This window comes from Salvelinus sp. IW2-2015, linkage group LG23 (assembly GCF_002910315.2).
Source record: "Salvelinus sp. IW2-2015 linkage group LG23, ASM291031v2, whole genome shotgun sequence".
In the NCBI taxonomy this organism is placed as follows: Eukaryota; Metazoa; Chordata; class Actinopteri; order Salmoniformes; family Salmonidae; genus Salvelinus; species Salvelinus sp. IW2-2015.
This window is the reverse complement of record NC_036863.1, coordinates 17,391,821-17,413,830: the sequence shown is the minus strand read 5'-3', so window position 1 is coordinate 17,413,830 and position 22,010 is coordinate 17,391,821. Positions and strand designations below refer to the sequence as shown.

General features: G+C 41.4%; 1 protein-coding gene across 7 annotated transcripts in view; it reads right to left on the bottom strand.

The window, feature by feature from the left end:
- LOC111950574 (neural cell adhesion molecule 1-like) overlaps nt 1-22,010 on the bottom strand; it is a 326,193-nt gene that overhangs the window by 61,376 nt on the left and 242,807 nt on the right. For all 7 annotated transcript variants that reach the window (XM_070434390.1, XM_070434388.1, XM_023968244.2 and 4 more), the window contains 7 exons: nt 19,791-19,865; nt 18,858-19,067; nt 18,258-18,401; nt 16,639-16,776; nt 16,141-16,258; nt 7,786-7,946; nt 6,949-7,091 (listed from right to left, as the gene is read on the bottom strand). In XM_070434390.1, coding sequence (XP_070290491.1) covers nt 6,949-7,091; nt 7,786-7,946; nt 16,141-16,258; nt 16,639-16,776; nt 18,258-18,401; nt 18,858-19,067; nt 19,791-19,865 — 989 coding nt within the window. The remainder of the gene's footprint in view (nt 1-6,948; nt 7,092-7,785; nt 7,947-16,140; nt 16,259-16,638; nt 16,777-18,257; nt 18,402-18,857; nt 19,068-19,790; nt 19,866-22,010) is intronic.

Below are 22,010 nucleotides of genomic sequence, written 5' to 3'. Positions count from 1 at the left end.
GTCTGGAATCGTATTTGTGGTAGATTTTGGAGAGTTTGAGAAAAGTCCAAAAAGCCAACACTGATGCTCTGCAGTGAACAGGGTTTATCTAGATGCAGTGTGAAGCACTGGATCTGGATTCTGGCTACGTGTTCAGTAGCCATACCTCGAACATCTCAGGCCGAGTCCAAGAAGCCTGGAGAGGACAAACACACAGGGAACAACACACAAAACAGCGGGGGAAAAAGCCTTTAAAAATTAACCCTCATACACAAAGCTCAAGACATGCATTGCATTGAAATGCACATGTTAGTTGCTGCTGATACAGGCTGTATTTTACCTGTAGTAGTCCAGTGAAATTAGCTCATGTTCAAAACAAAGATGCATGGGGTTTAATGAGAAAATACATGTTAAAGAAGCGTTACTCAAACATGGCCGTGTCCGAAATCTGTCTTGCCTATGACTTACTAAAACTACACACTCTGTACTAATTATTTTACATGCTATTTAGAATGTACTGTTTAGTACAATTGTATGCAGTAAGCAACAAATATCAACATACTAGACTCACCCAAACTGAGGTGGCGCCATCTAATGCACAACTGTGTTGTTTTCCCGCCATTCATTCATTTTGGTACTGCGTGTCTGGTACAGTTGTGGGTATGAAAAGATTATTCTCTACCTCAAAAGTATGCATCGAATTAATACTAAATGAAAGCTGAAAAGCCATTTAAAGCATGCATAACATTCTATAAAACAATATATTTTTTCACACTCAAAATGCCTTCAATTTAGAATGCAAGTCTAGGTATTCGGACATGGCCATTTAAACATTTATTTTAGCTGAATAAGCCCTCACCTCCACTGATGACTTATCTATATTTTGTTTTAAACTTGCCCTCAAACAATTTTACTTTTATTACTTTAACAAGTCATTTTTAGTTTTCCATGTTATTATCTCATCACAAGCAATAACAAAAACAACAGCATCATCATCAACAACCAAAGGACACACACTGGATGCGCAGTTTCAAGGCTGGAATAGGGAATTTGTGATATTCCGTGACGAAAGGTGTCAAACCAACAGCATTCTGACAAGGCTGTTCTTTCTTGATTATTACCTTTAGGTTTGAACATTAATACTAATTAACGTCACATATTTAAAGAACCCCTTATGTTAACTTTTCTTCCAAAAATAATTTGTTATACAACCCCTGATGTTTGCTGTATTGAAAGATTGTACAAAAACATTATTTCTTGCCAGGTGGTTTTCATGCAGTCCGTTTTAGTTTGAGATACATTAGGAATCAATAGATGAATTCTTTGGTGGAACGTGTCATGATGAATATGCATGCGCAATCTCATAGATTTGATCCACAACTCTGATAAATCAAAAGGGACATGAATGGAAGATGGAGAGAGCTAGGAAGGAACTGGTTCAATGACAGATGACGGAATGACAAAGAACCAATGGAATCTTTGACAGCTTTTATCACAGGAACAGCAGGTTTTTCCCATTACAAAGGGCGGTAAATAAAATCCTCGGTGACACCCAGAAAAAAGAGGCAGACAGATACAGAGTGAAAGGGAGGAGATAGACACTGGGGTTAGTGAGCAGTGACGAAGCAATGTTATCCAGCTGGATCGTTCGTGTTAGTGGAGGACGGTGTTATAAGTTTTAGACTAGACTGTCATGTATGCACTGTTGACTTGGACTGGTTCCATTGATTGCCACTGATATATGACATTGGGAATTGTAAGTGGCTTGGGATTCTTAATTAAAGTGACTTCCTTTAAGGGAAGATGGTCCAGATACGACAGTACAATCTAGAATATCAATCAAGTGAAAATAAAACGTTAATAGTCAGTTCTATTATTATTACAAAATGTATTCAAAATCTGGTCAAATCATATGTGATAAATATAGCATGGTGGAGCATCTCCCGTGATCTCAAGCAAGGGATGGTTGTGTTGCCTTCTGACTTCCAGTTATCAATTTCCTCCTGCATGGTCATTGAGGGGAGTGTGAGCTGGGAGGTGTTTTGACACCTTCCTCCACATCATCTTGATGGCTCTGGGGTGAAGTTTCCCCTAGATACAGATCTAGGATCAGCTTCCCTTCCCCTCCCCTAATACTAAACGTAAACATTCATGGGGAAAATACAAAACTGACCAAAGATCAGAGTCTAGAGTAAACTTCATCATGATGTGCCTCCTGCACAGCCAGCCCGTTATAAAGCATTACCCGGCTACTTATTATGGAGTCAAGCATTACTTTTTAGTGAAGGAAATGCTGCAAGACATTCACACATCCTCTTTAAACGTCTAAGCTTCCAGCTACCAGCGCTGTCAAAGAAGCCAAGAGAGCCATCAGCATAAGAAAGCTTCAAGAATGTTATTTGAGCCTGGCAACCACTAGTCCCAGGTCAACTGAGGATAAATGCTAAGTTGGACATTTGCTATCTATTCTGTGTTTGTTGGAATAGCAATGGCTTGATGAACTCTATGGGCTTGTGAATGTCATACTGCATGCATATGCATTAACCTATGGTCCTGTGGATTGAATAGAGTATCAGTCGTGTGTTTAAAGCAACATCTCAGGTAGCGAGCCACCATAAAGGTAATTGAAGATTAACAGCAGTGGTTGGTGTTTTGAGTGACGCTTGTTCATTTCCTCTACAATTGTTAGCTTCTTTCATAATGGTTTGGGAACCATGTTTTAATAGGTGTCCAGTTCTGAGAAGACTTCTTAAAACATGGAGCATATACTGGTGATAAGAGAGGTGTGGAAACAACACAAACCACAACAGAGCTATAAGAGTGGAAGGGAGAAAGTGAGTGTCTGCAGGGGCTATAGGGCTAGGGGTCAATTTGAAATTTAGCATCTAATGTACGTTTCCTGCAGACAGTCCATCCCACTGAAGAGGATGCAGGGCGTCTTTCATGACAGGCCAAAATCTCAAAACCATCTCTGTTCAAGCCACTTCTCACACTACCACCACCAATAAAATAACGGTCTCCCTGAAAACATTTTATTTTAAATGTAACACTCTCTTCCTTCCTCCTCTAGTCGCTTTTGGTTTCAACTTTTGTTCTTGTTGTTCACAGGGCCTCTTTCAGCACGCTCTCTTGTCATCTACTTTAAAATGGTTGGATTGTCCATCTAAACCAAAGTAGGGCAGCGTGACCCAGATGTAGAATGCTGAGATAACTTCGTCTCCCTGAGACTACACACAAGAGAGGCGACTAAGTGTGTTAAGGTACTGTATATTCAGGGCCTGGCAACTTAAAATATTAGTAGTTGATGCCACATTATACTAGGTATTGTGAATATACAGTCCCAGTCAAAAGTTTGGACACACCTACTCATTCCAGGGTTTGTTGTTATTTTTACTATTGTCTACATTGTAGAATAACAGTGAAGACATCAACACTATGAAATAACACATATGGAATAATGTAGTAAGCAAAAAAGTGTTAAACAAATCAAAATATATTTTAGATTTGAGAATCTTCAAAGTAGCCACCCTTTGCCTTGATGATAGTTTTGCACACTCTTGGCATTCTCTCAACCAGCTTCATGAGGTAGTCACCTGGAATGCATTTCAATTAACTGGTGTGCCTTGTTTAAAATTAATTTGTGGAATTTCTTTCCTTCTTAATGCATTTGAGCCAATCAGTTGTATTGTGACAAGGTAGGGGTGGTATACAGAAGATAGCCCTATTTGGTAAAATACCAAGTCCATATTATGGCAAGACCAGCTCAAATAAGTAAAGGGAAACGACAGTCCATCATTACTTTAAGACATGAAGGTCAGTCAATGGGGAAAATTTCAATAACTTTGACATTTTCTTCAAGTGCAGTGCAAAAACCATCAAGCGCTATGATGAAACTGGCTCTCATGAGGACCGCCACTGCAAAGGAAGACACAGAGTTACCTCTGCTGCAGAAGGCCAGCATCCCGGAGTCGCCTCTTTACAGTCGACGTTGAGACTGGTGTTTTGCGGCTACTATTTAATGAAGCTGCCAGTTGAGGACTTGTGAGGCGTTTGTTTCTCAAACTAGACACTCTAATGTACTTGTCCTCTTGCTCAGTTGTGCACCGGGGCCTCCCATTCCTCTTTCTATTCTGGTTAGGGCCAGTTTGTGCTGTTCTGTGAAGGGAGTAGTACACAACGTTGTACGAGATCTTCAGTTTCTGGGCAATTTCTCGCATGGAATAGCCTTCATTTCTCAGAACAAGAATAGACTGTTGAGTTTCAGAAGAAAGTTATTTGTTTCTGGTCATTTTGAACCTGTAATCGAACCCACAAATGCTGATGCTCCAGATACTCAACTAGTCTAAAGAAGGACAGTTTTATTACTACTTCAATCAGGACAGCAGTTTTCAGCTGTGCTAACATAATTGCAAAAGGGTTTTCTAAAGATCAATTAGCCTTTTCAAATGATAAACTTGGATTAGCTAACACAACCTGCCATTGGAACACAGGAGTGATGGTTGCTGATAATGGGCCTCGGTACGCCTATGTAGATATTCCATAAAAAATCTGCCGTTTCCAACTACAATAGTCATTTACAACATTAACAATGTCTACACTGTATTTCTGATCAATTTGATGTTATTTTAATGTACAAAAATGTGCTTTTCTTTCAAAAACAAGGACATTTCTAAGTGACCCCAAACTTTTGAACGGTAGTGTATCTAAATAAGGTTTTCGCTTTGTCATTATGTGGTATTGTGTGTAGATTGTGGAGGAAACTGTTTAATTCAATCAATTTTAAAATAAGGCTGTAACGTAACAAAGTGGGAAAAGTCAAGGGGTCTGAATACTTTCCAAAGGCTCTGTATATATGACTATATACATCACCAAAGATCTTGTTTATTCCAATAGCAAATGTGAATCAAATATTCTCTTTGCACTTTCTGATGTAAAGCAACGCACCACATTGTTGTCTCACAGAGAATTATTCATGCACTTTTGAAGTACTTTGGAAACTTTACCCCTCAGACTCATATCTTACGGTGTAAAAACACCATAAACAGTAAGATTCTCTGTGGAGAAACATGCTTTGAGATTCTGTACAAGAAGCAGAGAGCTAGTTTTGAAAGTTTTATTCCAGGGATAATTACTGACATACGGTGTAGTGAATAAAACAGGTCGCGTATAAATGAAAAGGTAATTATAAAGTGCTTATAATGTTTAAACACCACTTGAACTAGAAGGAAACATTATCTCTCTCAACTGACTAATCCAGCAGACTTTTCTTACACAACTCACAATCAGAATCGAACACTAAAAGATGGGTTTAGAAAAGCCGACTACACCATCAGAATGCAGCAATAAGAGCACGAAAATAGGCTTGAAATTAGGTTCTTTGCCTTTACTCTAAATGCAGAACAGCGATAATGCCTTTGAATCTGACATCCTTGCACGATAGGAATATACACAGAGGTGAGCTATTCATATATACAGTAGATGGTGTGTAATATATCATATCATTCTGCTGAGAGCTCCTGTTCTCCTAAAAGGAGAACAGGAGCATAATGCTGGCGGTGACAGAGATGCATAACCGCATGTAGATACACACGCACAATCTGGAATCAAATCTGCCCTTTGAAGAAAATGCTAATGCTGCTCCGTGTCCTTAAGATAAAGCATAGTCTTAGTCACAAATTGTTTTAGAAATACCATGACTTGTCAAATGCATCGGGTGCCTATGTAAACATCCACGTTTTTAAAGTAAAGAAACAAGGTACAAACTATACTAAACGGGACACACTGAACTAGGGATTGAGTGAGTGGATAAAATAAAATATATAAAAAATAAAACTTGACTCTGAGTCCATGTATAAAACCAATTTTTTTCCTTTATAAAATGCTTTCTGCTCCAATCATTCCAATGCACACATATGCCCCTTTCCGAAGTGCTAATAATTAGTAAGAATGCTGTTAGCAACACAAAGCGGAACTGCAGAGGTGCAAAGATACTAAAGTAATTACAGGGGAATTTGATAAGCCTCTATCCTAGTAAGAGAGATAGAGAGAGAGAAAAAGAGCAAAGCATAGGAAGAGTGTAAAGTGAGAGTGTAAAGTGAGAGTGTAAAGTGAGAGTGTAAAGTGGGAAAAGCGTTTCTCACCATGGCTGAATATTGATAAGAGCTGTTAGCAGTTGTCGATAGATATTGCTTGATTGCGTTTGGATGAGAAAACATGAAATTATGCTTAACAACTGATGTGGAATTTCTAATTACATTTGTCTGGGTGAAATATGCTGAGAGATGCAGCTGCACAAATTGTTTTGAACCTGGGGTTCAGGGATCGCTGATGTTGCTGCATTTCTTTCATTGTTTGAGTAAAGCTACAGTATGACTTGGAACGGCTGGTTGTAAAGGGATATGAAAGCGTTCTAGTGGAGCGTCAGATAGGACCATGCCCTGAAACACATGCCTCCAAATGAACACTGGGTAGAGGATGAAAGAGGTGGGGGGAATTGAGTGTAATCTATGATTCACAGTGACCATGCAAACAGCATCATCAAAGTGTCGAACCCTAATAAGATCAGAAGTTAAGGGGGCAAAAAGTGACAGGGATTTTTTTAGCGGATGACAGGACTTGCATCTGCTCGATTCTATCAGGGTTTTATTTTTCATGTATATGGAGTTGCATTACCTGACCATCTGAATATCATACCTGGTAAATCCTGTTTAGAGGCTCCTTTATAGGAAGAAACCATGCATGAAACCACCAGGACAGACTAGTACATGTCCACTGGCTATTACTGTTGGACTTGCTCAACGGGACTTTTGAAAGGCGTTTGGTATAATACCATGGATGAAATGGTGCTTGCTTTTAAGTTTTTATATCAATATTCAGTTGGCAGTAGTTGGCACTCTGATTGACACATCCTGTCCACCACAGCTCGGGCCCCTGGTTCCATGCCCGTCCCTGGTCCCCAGACACCAGTACCTGCTCTCCCTCTGTGAAGAACCTCCGGCCAAAGCTCCAGGTGATGGTGGGGGTGGGGTCTCCAGAGGCCTCGCAGGTCAGGGTGATCTGCTCCTCCAGCTCTGATGCAGTCTGATTGTCCAGGTAGGTGATCTTGGGTTGCACTAGAGAAAAAGGAAAAAATACAATAAATTGATGGATGCCAATGGAATATACACTGAGTGTACAAAACATTAGGAACACCTGCTCTTTTCATGACATAGACAGACCAGGTGAATCCAGGTGAAAGCTATGAGCCCTTATTGATGTCACTGGTTAAGTCCACTTCAGTCAGTGTAGTTGAAGGGGAGGAGACAGGTTAAATAATGATTTTTAAGCCTTGAGACAATTAAGATATGGATTGTGTATGTGTACCATTCAAAGGGTAAATGGGCAATGTAAAAGATTTAAGTCAATTTGAACGGGGTATGGTAGTAGGTGCCAGGTGCACCAATTTGAGTGTGTCAAGAACAATAACGCTGCTGTGTTTTTCACGCTCAACAGTTTCCCATGTGTATCAAGAATGGTCCACCACTCAAAGGACATCCAGCCAACTTGATACAACTGTGGGAAGCATGGGAGTCAACATGGGCCAGCATCCCTGTGGAACGCCTTTGACACTTTGTAGAGTCCATGCCACTGCGAATTGAGGCTGTTCTGAGGGCAAAAGGGGGTGCAACTCAATATTAGGAAGGTGTTCCTAATGTTATGTGTATTGCTTGTATGCACATCGCTATAGTAAAACCAAGAAAAACATTTCAAAAGCACAAAAACGCGACGTTCTTTTACTGCAGTTAATGGGAATCATTTTACTCTTACCGAACACATTCAAGCTGACTTCCTCCTCCTTCTCCCCAGCCTTGTTCCGGGCGATGCATGTGTAATCTCCTTCATCCACTTTCTTGAGATCCTTTATTATCAGCTCCGAGCCGTCGTCATTCAAGCTGTATTTATCGTCCGATTCAAGGACAATGTTGTTACTGAGGGGGGAGAGGCAGAAACACAGAGTTCACATCACAGACTTTTGTCTCCACAACATGAAGCTAAAAATAGTCCTCTTCAGTCTGTGACTAAGATCGGTTTGGGGGCTTTATCTCAAAGTTGAGCAGTTGGTAAACAAAATGCTTGGCTCAGAACCGTAAGTCTTTGAAGCGTCGGACCAGATCTCCACGTCAGAAATCGTACACTACCTTTTTTACTTCTTTCTCTGGCTCTGCACCGTAACTATATCATGGCTGTTTTACAAAGGAACTACATCCATAGGATGGTGATATGATGTCAAGTTAAGGAATTCTTTCGGCATCCTTGAATGAGCGCTCTTTGAACCACGACATGCCTGAGCTTTCCTTGAACTCTAAATCAGACGTGGGTTTGGACTGCAGTCCTTCATATGTATGATTGTAGGAGCTTAAATCCTGAAGAGTTCTCCAAGGGATACCAAATGACAGGCCTATCAACGGCCCATGAAATAAATTACAAATGGTGGGAGCTGTTGGTCCCCCTCCCGACACCCAACCCCACTTTTCTCCTTCCTCCTCCGGCGAGGCCAAGCCCTGATCGCATGTGTCTCCTCATCCTCCTATCCTTCTCATTCATTTAAACTCCAAGAGAAACTAGAGAAACACTACAGTAACTCTGTTAGAATTTTTCCCCCGCTATACTAGTTGTGTCAACAACAGCTATGCTGAGGATAGATCAAACAAGAGAGCTTTGGCCATCTTCAAGGAATTAGATAAATGGAATTCATACTGTTGACCCATTTCTAATTTTATTATGAGAATGCTTACCTTTTGTTTACAAAAAAAAACCACATTAACTTCGAGCTCCCCAACCAGCTGATACAAGCCACTTTGTTTACGCTCATGAAAGCGCTGCATCACTGCCTGGTACGGCAACTGCTCGGCCTCCGACCGCAAGGCAGTACAGAGGGTCGTGCGTACGGCCCAGTACATTCTGCCATCCAGGAGGTGTCAGAGGAAGGCCCTAAAAATTGTCAAAGACTCCAGCCACCCTAGTCATAGACTGTTCTCTCTGCTACCGCATGGCAAGTGGTATCGGAGCGCCAAATCTAGGTCTCAAAGGCTTCCTAACAGCTTCTACCCCCAAGCCATAATACTCCTGAACAGCTAATCAAATGGCTACTCAGACTATTTTAATTGTCCCCCCCCTCCTTTACACTGCTGCTACTCTCTGTTTATTATCTATGCATACTCTCTGTTTATTATCTAGTCACTTTAACTCTATCTACATGTACATATTACCTCAATTAACTTGACTAACCTGTGCCCCCGCACATTGACTCTGTATCTGTACCCCCTGTATACCCCCTGTTGAGGCCCTGGGTCTCAACCACGCCCTGTGCAATTGGGTCCTGGACCTCCTGACGGGCCACCCCACGGTGGTGAAGGTAGCAAACAACACCTCCACTTCGCTGATCCTCAACACTGGGGCCCCACAAGGGTGCGTGCTCAGCCCCCTCCTGTACTCCCTGCTCACCAATGACTGTGTGGCCATGCACGCCTCAAACTCAATCATCAAGTATGAAGATGATACAACAGTAGTGGGCTTGATTACCAACAACGAGACAGCCTACAGGGAGGTGAGGGCACTCGGAGAGTGGGCACTCGGAGAGTGGTGAAAAACAACGTCAACAAAACAAAGGAGATGATCGTGGACTTCAGGAAACAGCAGAGGGAGCACCCCCTATCAAATCAAGTTTATTTTATATAGCCCTTCGTACATCAGCTAATATCTCGAAGTGCTGTACAGAAACCCAGCCTAAAACCCCAAACAGCAAGCAATGCAGGTGTAGAAGCACTATCCACATCGACGGAACAGCAGTGTACAAACTGAAATGGTCCACCCACACAGACAGTGTGGTGAAGAAGGCGGAACAGCGCCTCTTCAACCTCAGGAGGATGGAGACATTTGGCTTGTCACCTAAAACCCTCACAAACCTTTCCAGATGTACAATTGAGAGCATCCTGTCGGGCTGTATCACTGCCTGGTACAGCAACTGCACCGCCCACGCATCACCAGGGGCAAACTACCTGCCCTCCATGACACCTACAGCACCCGATGTCACATGAAGGCCAAAAAGATCATCAAGGATAACAACCACCCGAGCCACTGCCTGTTCACCCCGCTACCATCCAGAAGGCGAGGTCAGTACAGGTGCATCAAAGCTGGGACCGAGAGACTGAAAAACAGCTTCTATCCCAAGGCCATCAGACTGTTAAACAGCTATCACTAACACAGAGAGGCTACTGCCTACATACAGACTTCAATCATTGGCCACTTTAACCTGTTATGGCTCAAATATCAGCAGTGAGTAACCTGGAAAGAGGTGGCCATTTCAAACGGCCTCGTACTCAATTCTTGCTCGTACAATATGCATATTATTATTACTATTGGATAGAAAACACTGTCTAGTTTCTAAAACAGGTTTAATTATTTCTCTAAGTGAAACATAACTCTTTTTACAGCCCATTTTCTATCCGGAAGTGAAATTTCCAAGAAGCTATGTCTCTCTTCAAGATACTCTCTATAAAAGGCCTTGGCACTTAGGACTGTAGAAACACGTCACACGCCTTCCCCTGGGTTGTCATGCGGAAGTGAGAGAAGAAATGACTTGATTATCTCTGTCAGGGACTGAAAACAACATCTTGGAGTGAGAAGTGCGCACTTTATTTTTTTTTCTGGGCGCGAAGTAGGAACTGGACTGCGCTCCTGGAAAACCTCGTTATAGGTGAATATGACCTCCGGCTTCGATTTTATTTGATACATGTCACAATATCATCCTAAAGTATGTTTTTTCAATATACTTTAATTATATTATTGAAATTTATTCTGGACTTTAGACGTGATGCGACGCAAGAATTTTGTCAAGACGGAGAGGTTAGCACGGCATGGCCAGTGTGCTTGCTAATTCAAGAGGGACATCGTTCGTTCTGGGTCCAAATGAAGACGGTTCTGAACAAAGGACCCTTTGGAGAACATTCTGATGGAAAATCAACAAAGATAAGGACCCAATTTGGGATGCTTTTTCATATATTTGTCGAACTGTGCTATCGCTAGCGTTTGACTAGAATCATGCTGCTGTGTGTTAGCTATTGTAGTAAGCTAATATAACGATATATTGTGTTTTCGCTGTAAAACACTTCAGAAATCGGAAATATTGTCTGTATTCACAAGATCTTTCTCTTTCATTAGCTATCCACCATATATTTTTCTCTGAAATGTTTTTCTGATGTGTAATTAGTAGTTGACGTTGGTGTCTGTATTTTTCTCTGGCTACTCCCGTGTGCGATTTCTGACTGTAGCTATGATGGTAGCAGTAATGTAAAACTGATTTATAGCTAAAAATATGCAATTTTTTTGAACAAAACATAGATTTATTGTGTAACATGTTTATAGGATGTCATCTGAGGTAGTTTTTTTTTTTCTAGGTTAATTTAGGTTGGTTTCTAGGTTAGTTAGGTTGGCTTGTGCATGCTACTTGAGTCCTACTTGTGGCTGTGAAAAATGTCTGTCTCTTTTTTATTTGGTGGTGAGCTAACATAAATATATGTGGTGTTTTCTTCTCTGTAAACAATTTAAAAAATCGGACATGTTGGCTGGATTGACAAGATGTTTATCTTTCAAATGCTGTATTGGACTTGTTAATGTGTGAAAGTTAAATATTTAAAAAAAATAGATTTTGAATTTCGCGCCCTGCATTTGAGCTGGATGTTGTCATAGGTGTACCGGTGTCGGGCTGCAGCCATAACAGGTTAACTTCTTCGGGGTAGCCCCCCTTCTTCTCAATTTCCGTCTAAAGACATACCCTAATCTAACTGCCTGTAGCTCAGGCCCAGAAGCAAGGATATGCATATTCCTGCTATCATTTTAAAGGAAACACTCTGGATTTCGTGGAAATGTGAATTGAATGTAGGAGAATATAACACTATAGATCTGGTAGAAGAAAATACAAGGAAATAAACATACATTTTCTGTTTTTTAATGTTGCTTGATCATCTTTCAAATTAACAAGAACAGCCAAACATACAGATAGGATGCTGGGGATGATTTAAATGAAGAACATAAGATGGCAACTATAGCAGAGCAAAGTTTTAGACAGATAACTTAAAAAATTAGAAAGCTACATGACATTGAGCATGAAGTCACCCAGGTGTCCCACACAAATGTACCCAAGTGGCCGAATTGGTACAGTGATACATTTAGAAGGAAAGAACTATATACAAAATACATAAATGCTATTCTAAAACACCCCCCCCCCCAAAATATATATAAAAATATTTAAAAAATACATAAATATTAATAATAAAAAATAACAAGGGTAACTATTTACACATTTTCTATTTACAATATTGTGAAGACCCTCAGTCCTCTACACAATATTGTGCTGCTGGTGCCATGGCCCATAGCAGTCTCTTTCTGCTGTAAAGCAGAGGGTTACTGAACAGGTGGTGCAGGTGATAGGGCATTTCCTGTGACAAAGGGCACAACGACGTCTCCCTACTGTGCCCTTTTTGCCCTGAGGCACATTCATGCCTGCATGAATCTGGGCAGGTGAACACCACTGGTTGGAGCAGAAGGGACAGAGGTAGAGGGGACAGAAGGTGCTGCAGTGGACCTGTTGTAGCTAGCAAGCTCTTGGATGAGCAGCTCCCTGAAGGCTAGCTGTGAGATGGGGGGCTGTCCACAGCTCTTGGCCATTTCCTTCTGGAGGATGAAGGCATTCACCACAGCAATGTCAATGAAATGATAGAAACATGTCTTGTACCATTTCATGGTCTTGTGGACAACATTGTAGTATCCTATCAGTGCGTCTGACAGGTCCACACCTCCCATGCCCTTGTTGTAGTCCTTTACAGCAGCTGGAATGGGGACATCTTTTGTGGTCCATGCCCCGCTACCGTCCTTTACACGCCTGACGACGTGATCGCCACTGAAGGACTTGTGGATAGTTGTGCACATGACCACCTCTCTGGTATCCATCCACTCACAAACAGCAGGCCATCTTCACGGATCCATCGCATGGTACCCTGCTCAGCCCGCTTAGGCATGTCGTTCACCTTTGTTTTTGGAAAGCCCACTCTGTTGGTCCGAATGGTGCCACAAGCCCACACATCCCGCTTCCTCAGCTCTGTAAACAGGGTAGGGCTTGTGTAGAAGTTGTCCACAAACAGTTTGTAGCCCCCTTCCCCAGCAGTTGAAAATCCAATACCTCCATAACGGAATCATAACTCAGTCCATTACCAGTAGCAAAACTGTTTTCCCCTCATAAACAAAAAAATTGCAAGTGTAGGCACACACAGAATCAGCCAAAACAAACAGTTTGTAACTCCATTTGGTTGGTTTGTTACGCATGTATTGTTTGAGGCTGATTCTGGCCTTTGAGGCTACCATCCTCTCATCGATGGACAGGTTATGGGCAGGCTGAAAATATGTCTTGCAGGCCTCAACGATGTTGGGGTAGAGAGGTTTGATTTTGCAGAGCCTATCAAACCTTGGTGTGCCTCTCTTCTTGTCATTCTCCCCATCAACTTCTGAGTCACTGATGTGCAGCGCCTTGTGAGATAGTCAGAAACCTTTTACAAGACACGACAGTCATGGGGAAAGGCAGTTGATAGAGAGCTGACGTTTTCCAGTAGTCCCTTAGAGTTTTCAACTTCACCAGCCCCATGTAAATGACCATTGAAAGGTAGCAGAAAAGGTCTGACATGGAAATGGGCTTCCATGCCTCTTTCTTTCCTGCCTGCTTCTTAGCCCCGTACTTATTGGTGTTCGACACCAGGGAATCAACAACTGACAAGGTGAAAAACTGTTGAAAAAGTTGAAGGGGGCTGTACTTTGCAGTCATGTCTAGTTGAGGTCCTGGCTGCCTTTTGGGTCTATAAACTGGTGGATTTGGTTCCACATCATCTTCTAACACAGAGTGCCAACAACCCTCTGGTCCTCTGTCTGCAGGTTTCTCTCTTCCCCACCTCCGCTTCTTTGTCACTGACTTCACACCTCTAGATGGCCGGGTAGGTGTGGAGCCGGAGACAGCAGGGGTCCGGCTAGATGAACCACTTCAGAAGGAGATGGACACCTAGACATTGGCGGCTCATAATCAGAATCACTGCCACTGTGAAAGATTTAAAAAATCAGTAACACTACTTTCACGTATGAGTCCTGTATCACACGTAAATAAACAGATATGTTATTATAAGAGTAACAGGGAACATAAACTAATGGTGAAGTGCTGTTCCATTCCATGTTTATGTAAAATAAATGTAAAAAATATATAACACCACACACACACCACAACACACACACACACACACACACACACACACACACACAACATCACAACACACAAACACACCCCACACACACACACACACACACACACACACAACACACCACACACACACACACACACATCACACACTATAGCCAATGCGTACTTATCACATTTTATTACACATTTCATTACTGATGATATAATGCAAATAAAATAATATTATTAATTTCAAAACAACAACATTAGCATTAGAACTTACCAGTCAAGCATGGAATCCTCTCCGTGCAGAAACTGTCTTCGCGCTGGGATCAAAACTAGCTTCGCTGAAAGATTCATCTTCCTGAAGCAACTTGTTCGCTTTCTCTATCAATTCCTCTATAATTTTGGTTAAATCTGTATACCTAGACTTTGTTGTAGCTTTTCCTGATTTATTCGCCATAATTTAAATATATAAACTTGCTGAAAATGCTATTGACTATGTACTGCTATGCGTAACACTCGTGGCTCCGTCAAGTAGGATTTGCAATGGCGAATGAACCTCCTTTACGCCAGAGTTTACGACAAAGGCTGGTCTTTCGAACGTATAACCATTACATATTGGCCATTTACCTCAGCTCATTGGCTATCTTCCAAGCTAGATTTCAAGATGATCAGTGGTCATTGAGACCAAAATACAGTCAATCAACGATAGACCGGTCCACATTGGGTGCGCAATGAGCTTGATTGGTGTCTTCAAATCGATTTGTTTCGGTCAATACGTCCCGGGAAAAGAACTATCAAGTATGGTTGTGTAGCAACAAACCAGAGATTGCAATGAATCAACCATGACTGGATAAACGTTTGTTTAGTGTGTGTAATTCCCAACGAACGTTTCGTGCAAAGTTGAATGAGTCGGAAATCACGACGCAAGCGGTTTACAAATGTTTTGTGTTAGGCTATAAAAATGGATTTTATCAAACAAAACAAACATTCACTGTGTAGTTAGGACACTTGGCATTGCCACCAGAGGAGGATCTTTAAAGGTAAGCGATTTATTTTATTGTTATTTTGACTTTCGTGACGCTAATTGCTTTGGAAAATGCTAGTAATACTTGTGTGTGCGGGGCGCTGTCCTCAGAAAATCGCATGGTTTGCTTTCGCAGTAAAGCCTTTTTGAAATCTGACACAGTGGCTGGATTAATAAGAAGTTCATATTTTAAATACATGTATTTACAAGAATGTTTAATATAACGAATGGTGTATTTAGAATTTTAGCGCCCTGCAATTTCACCGGATGTTGGCCTGGTGGGACGTTAGCGTCTCACCTACCCTAGAGAGGTTAATACATGAATCACTGGTCACTTTAATAATGCCACTTTAATAATGTTTACATATCTTGCATTACTCATCCCATATGTATATACTGTATTTTATACCATCTATTGCATCTTGCCTATGCCACTCTGTCATTGCTCATCCATATATTTATATGCATATATTCTTATTCCATTCCTTTACTTAGACTTGTGTGTATTAGGTAGTTCTTGTGGAATTGTTAGATTACATGTTAGATATTACCTGTTAGATACTGCTGCACTGTCGGAACTAGAAGCATAAGCATTTCTCTACACTCGCAATAACATTTGCTAACCATGTGTATGTGACCAATACAAATGTATTTGATTTGATATAGCCTCGCTACTGTAATTTTACTGCTGCTCTTTAATTATTTGTTATTTGTTACTTATCTATTTTTCACTTAACACTTATTTTTCTTGAAACCGCACTATTGGTTAAGGGCTTGTAAGAAAGCATTGCACTGTAAGGTTTACTACACCTGTTGTATTCGGCACATGTGACAAATAACATTTGATTTGAAAGACAAGATAGTCGGTGTGACTTACCGGGCCCAGGTGACTGTGGGTTCAGGGAACCCGTCAGCGTCACAGGCCAGCATCACAGACTGGTTGATGTCCGCCGTGGCATTCACCTCCGACTGCCTGGTGCGGATGCTAGGGAGCACTGAAACACAGACATACAGTAGATACAAGCATTATTCAAAGATACAGAGGTCATACGTGAGTAGGAAATTAATTATACTAATATGATACTAAGATAAGACAATGTAAGGTTGTTATATGCTTCAAACAAGTCTTAAAATGGTTTATAATCAGATCATGATGCACTATACTGGTTGGCTTTAAGTATGATAGAAGTAAATAAATGTTACTGTAAGCTTGTTACAGGATTGTTCTTTTTTTGATTCTGTAATGGTGTTCATAATAGCACAGTATTGGATCTATAACTACACTATATTCTAAGTGTGCTCAGATTCTAATCCCAGGGTGAGAGCATAGGCGGAGAAAGAGGGGGTAGGGTGAGTGGGAGGATGTGGTACTCACCGTTGACGATGACCTTGATGATCTTTAGGTCAATCTCTCCCCTGGCCATAACACGAGCCTCACAGGTGTACGCCCCTTCATCCGTTTTCTTGATGCCTCGGATCTGGAGGTGGTTGTTGGTCAGGATCTTAAATCGAACTATGACCGCAAGAGAAGGCAAACCGCAAGAGAAGGAAACAGAGAAGGGTCATTTATCCTTAACAGTGGGTGGTGTGGGTTTAAGACAAGGCAACATGGTAAAAGCACACATAATGTGCGACTTCAGGAGGCATGGTCTCCGTTACAGAGGAATGCTGTATTCCCCCCCCCCCCAGCAGCAATATAGCTAACAATGTAAAAATATTGCATGAGTTATTTCTGTTGGCTGGAACTAGGAAACATAAGGAGGGGTGGAGAGAACATACCTTTATTTTTTTTTTTTATAAATAGGACCATATGATAGGGTACATAACTCACCATCAGAAATAGATTGATCTGTAATATTAGTGGCATAAATTAATCAAAAGAAAGCTCTACCATCCATCAATTGGAATAATGTTTATTTACCTATGTTCAATGTTTATTTAGACAAATTAAATGCCATACTATTCACTGTGATATTTCTTTACATTGCTCCACAGAGCATTGCCATGACATGGTGCCTCTAACAGCGTTGTATACGAGAATACGTGTCTTATTCTATATCTTTTATATCCATACTGTAGTAAATGTGGTGAAACATGGACCATGTAAACATACAGACGCTGAAAGCAACTACTACTACTTCTTGAATTGCGTTGTCAAAGCTCTACTATGTAAATATTCTATGAATCCTCTTTACTCTGTAAGTTCAAACATCTGGCAGCCAGCGTACAAATATTGTATGGCAACTGTGTTAATTCAACCCTCTTTTGAAGCGGTGCCAGATGTAGATCTGGTTTAGTGAATCTGTATTTGGGCAAAAGCTTTGAATTCATTAACCAGACTTTTTAAATAGCTCTCTCTGAGCTGTGAAACACATATTAGCATGAAAAAGACGTGTACTTTGAGCTATAAGCACATGCAGCTTTGATATGGAAAAAGTTAACTGGAGCAATGTGGAAAATGGTATTTACATAAGCAGTATGGGTTTCAGTCTGGGCTACAATTAGTGGTTTTCTAGTGAAAAACACATCCCTGTCCAGGGTCCAAGAAAACGCCACACACCAGAGCGCTGTGGTCACCCTGAGCCTTCCAGTGGTCGCCAGAGGGAGGGGTCCTCTAAGGTTAGAATAGTGCAGTACGGAGAAAAACAAAATCCTTCAGAATGCCTCTCTGACAGCATCCCACTCGACTTGACTAAATAATCTAAATATGAAGCCTTCAAATATCCTTTCACAACTGACAACCACCATTTCTCTTGATCAAGAAATATCCTGTTTCCTGTCCTCACTTCATCTATTATGTCGAAACACTCAAATTACCAAAAGGCAGGGAGGGCTGTGCTCTTAGGGAGAGAGCGAATGAGTGGGGGGTGAATAAAAAAGAGCTGGCAGATATAATGAAAGCAAACAAAAAAACAGGGGAAGTGGGGGGGTCTCCACGACTCTGGGTAGTAGGCAACCCACACATTGGCACATCGATTTGTGTACAAGCCTTACCGTCTTTTGTAACTTGGATCTTTGAGCCTTTGTGCTTCCAGATGATGCTGGCGGGAGGCGAGCTGACGACGTCACAGATGATGTCAGCGTCATCCCCTTCATTAAACTCCTGTGGGGAAGGGGCGTTCTTGAAGGTTATCTTTTCTGTAGGGGAGAAGAATAGAAGTCCACTGTCAACTGCATTTCCCAAACCAGTCAACAAACTTAATAGACCAACATGTTCTATGGTGAGTGCTCCCTTTGTTACCCAGTCTATGCATTTGTCATGGCATTCCACCTGTTCATGATGGAACATACTATACAGTTAGTATAGTTGTATATTCTGTATACGTGGGTTCTCTAAATGGAGAGAAATAGTTACCATTACAATGATACTAGGGCGAAGATACAATCAACAATACTGCATGAAGGAGGACAATTGAAGAAAACAAATATGTACAAAATATGCAGACACTTAAATTACATTCTTCAAAATTACATTGTGCACGTCATAAATATGTACAGATAATATAGTAAGGGGTTTTCATTTGGTGGTAATCCACTAAATTACAATGAATAATATCAACACTTTTCAAGGACTGAGTTTGAGAGGGAACTTACGGAAGATTTTCACGTTGACAGTGCCCTGAGACTCCTTGTCTGCATTTTTGGCCACACACTTGTAGACACCAGCATTGTCCACATCAGCATTGTAGATAGTGAGGGTGGACGAGGACTCGTCGTTGCGGTTCACAATGATGTCCTGTCTGTTCGGTAAGAGCTTCTCGCCGTTCGGGGCATACCAATCAATGTCCTTTGCGTCTCCAACAACTGAGGAGGCAGGGTGGATGTGTGAGCAGAGTGCGAATGCACTGTTTATGTGTCTTCAGCAGTTAGTATGAATGATAACCAAACAGATAAATATGTGCTGCCTTGCGAGGTGATGCTGCATCTGAGGTATGCATTATAGCTTTTTTGGCCTAGGTTAACGGGTTTCTCTGCTTTATGAAGTCCATCTTTGTACCAATATGCACAAAAAGAGAACTCTTTTACATATTTGCTCAGATGATGTACTATCTGAAAAAAGACTGAAATTAAAACTCCGCCATTGATATTTTGAAAGAAGGGCAAAGCCAAGACATTTTCTGAAATATTTCACTCCCTCATTCATAATGGAATAAAGAAGTGTTGAAGCAAACAGTATTTTGCTGACATCTTACTGCAAAAAAAGTACACAGCTATCTACAGTTCTTTTCATCTAAAGGAAACATTGTTAAAGTGAAATGTTCTCATCTTTGCTATGACATATTGAGTCTCTATTTTCTCTTTGCTATTCAACAACAGGATGCTGGCCTGCAGGAGTCTGCCAGTAGTGGGGGGTAACTGACCACAGTTGCAGGTCAGCATCCCGGGAAACCCATGCCACTGCAGCCATGAGAACTGCTGTAGCACCTTCACTTTATTTAGAGTTATTTTCTATATCCAGCTGTCAAAATACTGTAGCTATTTGGGAGTTTGCAGTTATGGAGGCGATGGTATCTGTACCACACCTACCTTCGCAGAGGAAGAATTTGGACTCCCCCACGCTGATCTCTCCTTGCATCGGTGTGATCTCCACCTGCAGGGAAGCTAGAAGAGAAAAACACAGACAGAGCAGGTCTCAGAACAGTTCAAGTCAAACTCTGCATTTTTACATCGTTCCAATACACTTTACACACAGCAGGTCCTATAACAGGCGTGACCAAGGGGAGAGGAACAGGATGACACAGCGGAAAAGCACAGTGAGACAAGGCATGGCACACTTTAATGCATCAACAGCTTGACTGAACATCTGCTGCTGATCAACCTAAGATGAGCCGTTTCCCACCCTTCACTTTTCAATATGATGCTGCATCTATGCCGTTAATTGGATTCAGTCAACAAAGAAGTATTTTATTATTTGCAGCCTCATTTTAGTAAAAGCAGTCACACAAAAAAAACGGCGCAGACGTAGTTGAAGAGTATGCTAAGTCAACAAATGAAAACACTTCTCACTCAACATTCCTACATCGTAGCCGTATAGGCCACAGTAGCATGTATTTAGATAACAATGTGTTAATTGTTGGCGCTCTGGCAAGGTCCCAGCATTGCTAATGCAGTAGGCAGCTCCCATCTGCTTTAGTGGGATTGTTAGTGAGTTTGGGATGATGGTAGGGGGTGTGCGGGTAACATAATGAAATGTGGTGGAACAATCACGTAGCCATGGCAACCACAAGTCCTGTCAAATCCACTTATTGAAAAACCTCTGTGTTGGATAGGCAGATTCTCTGACAAAATATGACAATTAGGCCCTGGCACTATCTTAAAGGACCATTAATTATATGCCTCTCAAACTTATTTTAGACTTGCAATTACCCAGGCGTCCTGCGAGTCGATAAGATTTTATAATGGCACCTGACCGAGCTATCCCTGTGTTCTCACAATTTTTTTGTCTGACACAGAGTGTCCGCTCAGGAAGTGTAATGCCGTAAATCAAAGCATATTAGCTTCCTAAGATACTGCCGAATACATTTAATATTTCTGCATCAACTAAAGTGGGTGACAGAGATGAGATTTAGAATGTACCGGAGAGAAGCAGCTGGTGTTTGTTCTCTTCAGTTCTGCTGGATAAATTAAAGAGGAATCAACTTCCAACTTGGTGAGAGACAGGAGAGACATACTCCAAAGTTCGGGACAGCATACCTTAAAGATTTACATCTTCTTAACCCAAGGTGTGCCTAGACAACGGCAGAGGAATCTTTCTTAAAAATTCTCCGATGTGGCCTATTTTAAAACGTTTCTCTTACCAAATCAGGTCTGGTACTCTCTCTGGCATGATCTGTGCCTCAAGAGCAGGGGTGAAAGTAGGCATGTCCGGTCCGGTACGGCATCCTGGCAAAATAAATAGTGGGAGCACACCATAACGTGGACACACCATACCCAACATTAGTGGGACTATCATTTGTTTTTCAACAGGACAATGACACAACACACCTCCAGGCTGTGTAAGGGCTATTTGACCAAGAAGGAGAATGATGGAGCGCTGCATCAGATGACCTGGCCTCCACATCACCCAACCTCAACCCAATTGAGATGGTTTGGGATGAGTTGGACCGCAGAGTGAAGGAAAAGCAGCCAACAAGTGCTCAGCATATGTGGGAACTCCTTCAAGATTGTTGGAAAAGCATTACCAGTTGAAGCTGGTTGAGAGAATGCCAAGAGTGTGCCAAGCTGTCATCAAGGCAAAGGGTGGCTACTTTGAAGAACCTAAAATATAAAATATATTTTGATTTGTTTAACACTTTTTTGGTTACTACATGATTCCATATGTGTTTTTATATAGTTTTGATGTCTTCACAATTATTCTATAATGTAGAAAATAGTAAAACATAAAGAAAAACCCTTGAATGAGTAGGTGTGTTCAAACTTTTGACTGGTACTGTATGTATACATACACATACAGTGGGGAGAACAAGTATTGGATACACTGCCGATTTTGCAGGTTTTCCTACTTACAAAGCATGTAGAGGTCTGTAATTTTTATCATAGGTACACTTCAACTGTGAGAGACGGAATCTAAAACAAAAATCCAGAAAATCAGCTCCGTAAGAAGCATCTCAAGGTCCTGAGTGGCCTAGCCAGTCTCCAGACCTGAACCCAATAAGAACATCTTGGAGGAGCTGAAAGTCCGTATTGCCCAGCGACAGCCCCGAACCTGAAGGATCTGGAGAAGGTCTGTAATGGAGGAGTGGGCCA